This window comes from Arachis ipaensis, chromosome B05 (genome assembly GCF_000816755.2).
Source record: "Arachis ipaensis cultivar K30076 chromosome B05, Araip1.1, whole genome shotgun sequence".
NCBI classification, from domain to species: domain Eukaryota; kingdom Viridiplantae; phylum Streptophyta; class Magnoliopsida; order Fabales; family Fabaceae; genus Arachis; species Arachis ipaensis.
This window is the reverse complement of record NC_029789.2, coordinates 870,029-878,462: the sequence shown is the minus strand read 5'-3', so window position 1 is coordinate 878,462 and position 8,434 is coordinate 870,029. Positions and strand designations below refer to the sequence as shown.

General features: G+C 30.0%; 2 protein-coding genes across 2 annotated transcripts in view; both read right to left on the bottom strand.

Moving 5' to 3' along the window:
- LOC110262891 (protein MAIN-LIKE 1-like) lies at positions 264 to 938 on the bottom strand. The gene is made up of 2 exons (XM_021103514.1): positions 841 to 938; positions 264 to 737 (listed from the first exon to the last, which is right to left on the bottom strand). The coding sequence occupies exons 1-2, from the start codon at positions 922 to 924 to the stop codon at positions 264 to 266; spliced, it is 558 nt and encodes a 185-aa protein (XP_020959173.1). The 5' UTR covers positions 925 to 938.
- Positions 6,679 to 8,434, bottom strand: part of LOC107639913 — a 3,183-nt gene continuing 1,427 nt past the window's right edge. The window contains exons 3-5 of the mRNA XM_021103448.1: positions 8,177 to 8,371; positions 6,892 to 7,101; positions 6,679 to 6,861 (exon numbers count right to left, since the gene is read on the bottom strand). Of these exons, the coding sequence (XP_020959107.1) occupies positions 6,940 to 7,101; positions 8,177 to 8,371 (357 nt within the window). The 3' untranslated portion in view covers positions 6,679 to 6,861; positions 6,892 to 6,939. The remainder of the gene's footprint in view (positions 6,862 to 6,891; positions 7,102 to 8,176; positions 8,372 to 8,434) is intronic.

Here is an 8,434-nt window from a genome sequence, read left to right as displayed (position 1 = left end):
ATCAGGGAAAATCGACGAGTATCAAAGCTGTCGGACCGTAGCAGCGGAATATGGTGATAAACTCAAGACAGTAGCAAGCTGACGCACCCACCCAAATTGCACTGACCATGCTCCGTGGTCCGGCACATCTGGCGGTACAGCCATGCCAGCACAGCCGAACCCCACGATAACCGGCCACACGTATCAAGGTCCTTCAGTAGGGGGAGCCAACTGTTGTGCATCCAAGAGTCTAATGCAACTGGGAATAGGAAGCTCCCTATCAACTACATGATGTACTCTCTCGTGTACCTCATGAGGCGCTCTTCTGTGGCATCCTGCTCCATCTCTCCACAAACTGTGTTGTGGAACCAAGTGAGCTTCACAGTCCACTTCGTCTGTGACTGTCTGTCGTCTGAGTCGGGAACAACACCCAAAATCTGCTCACATAACTCTTCGATGGTGCGTCCCTGATGGTGCTGCTCCCACCCACCAATGCATCCACTCACAAGATCACCGTCGATCTTGAGTCCCAGCTGATAGGCCACGTCCTGCAGGGTGATAGTCATCTCCCTGCACGGTAGATGAAATGTGTGGGACTCAAGCCTCCACCTCTCTATCAAAGCCGAGGCAAGCAACCAATCGTGCTCAAACTCGACCATATAGGCCGCATACTCAAATTCGGCTCGTCTAAGATATGGCCTAATCTGCTTCGGCGGCCGTATCATCAAATTCCTCCTGGTGCGCAAGATCCGAGGCGCCTACAAAAAAAAAATAAAAAAAAATGGAGACAGTGAACACATAAAAAATAACAAGTTCACTATTTATTAATTACAATAAAAAAAACTAGTTAAAAAAGTGTACCACTCGATCAAGCCTGTCAGTAATGTGCTCTGCGTGATCCAATCGGTACATCTCACCTTCATAACCTAATAACTGCTCCTCCATGGCTCCATCTAAACACAATCTAGTAAAATGAAATCACACACACTAAACTTAGTTCCTTTTACGTTAACTAAATTATTAAAAAAAATATGTAAATCCAAAACAGCTTATAAACTTAGCAATTCTACTTCTGCCCCAGCTAACTGACGCCATCAACTAACTAATTAATCAATAATTAATTAATTAATTATTTCACTAACTATCTTCTGATTTACAATTTAAACTAATTATTCTGACTAAATTAACTAACAATTTATTTTGTTATACTACTTAACATGTTATAGACAATAAACAACAACTATACTTAAAAACAATAACATAAAAAAATTAACTAACATAAAAACAGTAAGTCTAAAAAACATATAAACAGTAAATCTATAACCCTAACTAACATGCAACCTATAAGTAATAATTTTATCCAACATGTAAACAGTAACTCTAATTAAACTAAAAAAATTAACACTAACTAATCCATTATTTACTGACCTGGAACTGAGAATGTTGTCCATAATGAACTAACTTCACAGGCGTCGAAAAAACAAAAAGAAAGGAGGAACAGAGTAAATTTGGAAGAGAGATTGGAAAAAAAATGGACAAAGACAAATAGCCCCACTGATATATATAGTGCGCCAAACTCTGTCTAAATTATAGAGTTCGGGGGTATGGCGAACTCTATAATTTATATAGAATTTGGGGTATGACGAACTTGTATATATATATAGAAAAAATTTAGGGGACCAGCAATTTTTATATTTTTGGGCCAATACTTAACTATTAAAACAAAAGTGAGTGATCTTCTACCATTAAATATAATCTCACACCATTAAAAATACTATTAATGACCAATTAATAATTACAAAACACCAAAATTACTTGCCCTTAGCATTCCTCAATTTCCTGTTACAACAAACAAAGCGCAAAAAGAATACATTTGAAGAATTCATTCGAAGGTTTCGGGTCAATGAGCCAATCGGATTCGTTAATGACAAGATAATAATAATTAATAATAAAAATAAGCAAAGCCGAAGGAAGTTCCTATGCTTATACGTGACCACCATCATCTTTTTTATTTGTCTACCACCATCATCATTTATTATTTGTATAACTTTCGTCTTCACCTGCTTGGAATTTTTGAATGCCTATAATAATCACTATTTCAACTCACTCATATGGTTATGAATTATTATTATTATGATAGTTCTATCATATCAGCATTTAATACAAGACAAATTAAATCTGCTCAACTAGAAATGAAACTTTAGACACAGTTATGTATGTAGGAGAATAATTCTCGAGGAAATCATGAATATATTATAGTAGGGGAAATTTTTAAGTGTACCAATATATGGATATTTCAATAATTTTTAATCGTTAATTTTAATTATAAAAAATATCTATAATATATATAATTAAGATTAATAATTAAAAATTAATAAAATATCAATATATTAATATATTTAAAAATTTGTCTATAATAGGTTAATAATAGTGGAATATATGTATCTTTACCCTTTCTTTTCCTTTATTTGGTGCCGTGCCTAATGTAGGCTCATGATTAAAATATGACATATGTTTAGAGCAAAATGGCCCCACAAGAGTACATGACATTGCTAAGATGCTTGTGGCTTTCAACGATACACAGTGTTTCTTAGCAACTTGCATAAGTTATAACATTTAATTAATTAATTAATTAATTATTTCTCTTTTCAATATATATTATGCATTATGACATGGATTGCAAAGACATCCTATCAATACAAATTATTAAAAGCTAAAGAAACTAAGACCTCTAATCATGAATTTACCTACAAAAAAAAATGACTTAAAACAATTCGGCGAAATCAACTAATTGATTCTACTCAATTATTTGGAACAAAATCGATTTATATATGTAGTAATAATTAATAACGTCATTTTTTTTTGAAAAAAAAAAAAAGAATTGAGATAGATATTATTATTAAATGCACACGCTGAAATAATTTAAGTGGACTTATTATTATCATCGACATCATCAATTAATATTGGTTTTCAGATAATTAATGTTTGGAGGCTCTGAAATAGTAAAATGATCCCGTTTGATTAGTGTCTCCTAAAGATAATGAAAGATGATGGTCATGGCATAACCAAAAAAATTGTCTGTTTGTAGCCACCATAATTAACTACGTTATGAAGTGAACATTTCCTTTTAAAATTTTCTTTTTCTTAAACAGATTAACACTAAAAAAATTTTCTTGTGGCTGTTGTGTTATGACGTCAGCTGAATTAGATGAGTTAGTTCTCCAAGTTACTCAAAAATTAAGAAAAAGGGTTTGGAACTAATAATGTGGTTTAAATTCCTCGTTCAAAATAAAGAAAAAATTTAGAGTATTTTTATTAAAATTTGGTCAACATTTAACTAGTAAAAAATTATTAGCACAAAAAATGTTAACAATTACCAACTTTTTAAACTGAGATATTAAGTTTGTCAAATTCTTCAAAGTAAAAGACAAAACTATTTTAAGAAACTATCAATTATGTTATAAAATTATTTCTGAAAAAATTTATAAAAAGAGACGTATAAATGATTAGGTTAATATTTTACTTGTTGTTAAATAGAGAGAAAAAGAAATTAAAAATAATATTTGTACACTAAAATTAGCCACTAAAATCAACCACCAATATATTTGTGCATAAATATATGTGTAGTTTAATTTATTTTTAATATATATTTGTATTCTAATATATATTTTATACTGATAACTGATTTTGGGGACTGATTTTAATGTACACGTAACATAACTCAAAAGAAATTGGTCAATTTGAAGTTAACCCGACGGAAGATTCACAATCATGACTAGGAAAAAGTAATGGGCATTTTTAAATTTTGTGGCCATGAAACGATCTTATAGCCAGCAAGTAGCACAAGATCGAACAAGAAGCTTTGCTACGACTTCATGATGCATCGTGCATGCTCCTTTTTCATTGATACATCATGTAAAGTAATTAGCAGAATGTCATATATATATATGTTATTCGATGTCTTGAGTTATTTAATTATATGAGCCATGCATTGCTGCTAAGCAATTCTTAATAGTAATAATCATGTGTAGTTGTCTTTAGGCCTTTTCATTATTAGTGGGGTGTATCCGATTCTTCTTACTTCTTTAATAATGTTGTACAAACACTTTATTCACTATGATATAAAATTGGCTTACCATGGATATATGGGTATAATTAGTCCTCGTTAGAGTGACCCATTATGCCTTTGTTGTTTTAAGTAACAATAACAACATCTAAACCAACTTGGGTTGGTCGACTGGTCAGCTCACTCGTTCGTTTAAGCAAGTGTCGGGAGTTCGAACCCCGCCTTATGCATGCAGCGACTCATTGGCCAGCGACAGACCCTTAAATAGAACTTAGATCCGCGACGGATTAAAAAAAAAACATCTTATTCCACTTATTCCACTAAGTAAGGTCGACTATATAGATCAAATGATATTATTAAATTCTATCATGTGTCATATTTACAATAAAACTATTTAGATTTAGGTTTTTTACCCTTAAGAAAACATAACCAATGAAACAGTGGCAATGGAATGCCAACAATGCAATATATATATATATATGGTGACGTCTCTGGTGGATGAAAGTGTTTGGTGACTAAGATGGCTAAATGATGTGTTTGGAGAAAAAGTTGACATGTGGAAGGAGATATGTAGTTGATGGTGAGAACAAGATCTGCTGAAGTCTAACGTCAATAGTGACAAAGGAGAATATAGTAAATTTGCTATGTCAGAGTAGGTGAAGCTTTTCTCAATTTACAAAATTTATTCTGATTTTGCATCAGATTTAAATTTTTAATATTAAATATTTTAATTTCATAAATATTTTGTTTTATAATAATAATATTTGGATAAAATACTCTATATAAATTAAGACACCTATTTGTAGTCCATAACATAAAGTTAAGAAGAAATGATATTCATTTATATAAATTTCTAATTTTTTAGTATTGGTTTATGTGTGACTCCATGCCTCCATGGATTGGAATAAATTGTGTTTTTTTATTGAAGTTAAAAAAAAACAAAATATATAGATAGATTTTTTTTATAACAAATATGATTTGATTTATTATTTGTTACAAATTGCATTAACTTAACAAAATATTACAAATAATTGAATACAATTATTTATTATATCATTTTATTTATTATTATTATTATTTTTAAGTATCTCCTAATTTAATAAATTAAAAACTAATTTATTACGATACTGAATTTCATTTGAGGATTTATCACTACTTGCTGCATCCTTTTAATTATTTAATACCACTTTTTTTCTATTATTGGTCAGCCCTTTTTTAGTTCCAGACTTTTTTATTTTTCAATCCCCTTCAATAACCCACCTAAATAAAACTCTTTTTCTGGAAGCCAATTTTCATATTTGCCATTGCAATTAATATTTGTGGTTTACCACACTCTTCCTTTAGTACACTGTTCTATATATTTTATTTTTTTAAATTGAACAACAGAGAAAGCTTTTTCAATAAATATATCTTCGTATTTTTGTTTCTTCTCCCCCAACCCCCTCACTTTTTCTCTATAATGTGTGTTAAGGATATCTGTTTTTAATGATATAAATAACACTGAATTTTCAAAATTACTTATTATAATATTAAATATGACTAAATTTAATTAGGTAACAAAAGAAAAGATGATAAAGAAAGGATAGAAAATTCATCTGAATGAATCCAAACATGCAATACAAAGTATACAACCGTCGTAGCTATTTTATTTTTCCATTGTTTTATATTAACTCAAAGTTAAGCACTGTTCTTAATTCAAAAATAAAAAATAAAAAAGTTAGGTATTATTATAAGTAATATATTTAAGTCATACAAATGTGAGATGTCGAGAGCATAATTAGGTATTGTTATTATATGCTATATTGAGTTATTTCTTTTTCATATTAATTGTTATGAAAATTATATATATAAAAAATATAATATTAACCAAAATATAACTAATATTGATAAAAGAAAATATCGATCTTTAGTATTTCTGTATTACTAATATGAAAATTATAGTATGCATCGTTGATTGCATGTATGTAGTATATATAGATAGGACAAATTAAACAATAATATAAAACAGTTGTTCGTCCAAATGATGCGATCGATGGCATTCTTCTTCCAATAATTCACAACTTAAATAATAAATCATTTTTCTAAGAAAAAAAAATATTGGGTTGCCTGAATCTGGAGTGTGATGGGGGTGCATAATATTATTGATTTCACATGGCTTTCTGGCCCTAAAAAACAGTTAGGGTTCATTTCCCAAGCACTCTAAGCAATATTGTATCAATAGAAATTTACAAATAGTTGAATCTAGTCTATCTACCCAAATCTATGCTCACATTTATTTTATTATCATAGAGGAAAGGACCACAAATTTTCAAAAACACAACAATAAAAATATAAGAGAAAGTATAGGGAGCTAATAGAGTATCTGTACAATGTGTACAATGGGGCTTTAGGAATGTTCGATTCAATAGGATATCAGATGTTTATTATCTTTTGTATCCGGATGGTTATTCTGGATAATATGGGTATATTGTGTTTGAGAAATTAGTAGTATTTTATCCTAAATGTTTATTTTTTAACTCATATTGGGCCAAATAAATAGTCCATTGTACACATTATACAAATACTCCATTAGCTCCCTAGCAGGATTCAAATATAATAATGTACCATGCATGAAATATATATAATAATAATAGTAATACTACGAACAAAATGTCTAATAATAACAACAATCAGGTAAATAAAAGTTGTGGGGAGAATTAACGGGAATTGGTAATAGCACAAAATTAATGAGGGGACAAGTTAATTAAGTATATTTTAATTAAGTAGTCAACTGACCATTCCTAATGATTCTTGTTGTTTCTAGAATATAATAATAAGTATTGGTCCACAATTTTTATTACTAATAAGGTACTTGTTCCCGTTAATTATAGAATTAAACAATGATTTTGGGAGCATTAGCAGCCTAATAGCTTTAAATGTGGCCAACTAATTGGTGGATTCCGTTTCTTTGCCACAGAGACAGTGCCTTTCTTTTCCTTCTTCTTTGCTTTATTATTTTTCACCACCTGCTGCTTGCTTGAATTTTTCTTTGGATTCTTAATGCCCTCACATTGTTCCTGCATGCACCAATACATATGTTGTCAATAAACAATGATCTTGACTGGTTAATTCATAATTTATAAACATGCAAACAACAAATTTGAGAAAGGGAAAGGAGAACACACTAGAGGCTCACCTGGTGAATCATGATGCCTATGATATGTTTCTACTTTAGTTTCTAAGTTTCTAGTATTTGTATGTGAATACATGCTTTTGGCAAAAAGGTTCATTGTACGTGGACTTTTGACCTATCTTTCCTGTGAATTTTCCAAGCTACTTATGCTTTTTAGCCATGAAGCATAGACACTTTGTTTAGTTATAGTGTTCGCGTGTCAGATATATTTCGAACACGATACTCATTGATACTCGTCCGACACGCGTGTCTGCTGTGTCTAACTGTGTTAGTAAAAAATAAAAAAAATTTGTCGGACACACATAAATACACCTAAATACCATTACGTGTTAGTATGTCCAACGTTATTTTTAACTTGTATTCTTGAAATAAATTTAAAAATAGTATATATTATTATTTATTAAAGCAAAACATATTTTAAATATTTTATATAATTAAAATTAATTTATATTTAAATATCAATAAAATATCAAAATATCATTACGATTTATCTAAAAAATATCTTATATTTTATATATATGCGTGTTTCTGTATGTTATAAAATTTTAAAATTTGTATGTCGTGTGTTTCATGTCGTGTCATATCCTATGTGTCTATGCATCATAGCTTTTTAGAGAAACATAGAGTTATTATTCTATTTCAACTTGAATTAGATTTTTTTGAAAAACAATATTTTATTGGTTTCCAGAGTGTTCTGAATTTTTCTAGAACTAGCTATAGTTCAAATTCAAGTGAGAAAAAAATAAAATAGAGTGATTATTTAATTGACTAATGATGTGTGAAATTGGGTATTATCTTGTTGAGTCTGAAAGAGACATTGTGCCAACTTTCTAATTTAGGTTACCTTATGAGTATTTTATTTTCATAAAAAGACAAAAGCTAAGATAAAGGGATCCAATAATAGAAACAATTACAATTTAAATAATCATTTGAATATTTTATTCTGTTTATTTTCTAACCTGCAATTCAAGAAGTGTCCTAGTGTGGTTGTGAGGCATGGCTTTGTGTCCATGATTTGGGAGATTGTTGAAGGTTGGAAATGAGTAACATATTTCTCCTTTGGATTCCTGGCTTGAAGAAGATTCTCCAGAATCTTGTGTTGAAGTTATGGACAAAGGATAAGAGCTGCCACTTGAATCCATTTCCATGCAAAGCTGGAAAAGAAGGAAAAAAAAAAAAAGGTTCAAAACACATTCTTAAATTAATTTAAAGAAACT

Excerpts from the sequence above, each read along its gene's own strand:
- LOC110262891 (XM_021103514.1), bottom strand. The coding sequence starts at position 924 with ATGGAGGAGCAGTTATTAGGTTATGAAGGTGAGATGTACCGATTGGAT. Across the intron at positions 738-840 it reads CTGACAGGCTTGATCGAGTG|GCGCCTCGGATCTTGCGCAC; the intron begins GTACACTTTTTT and ends TTTTTTTTGTAG.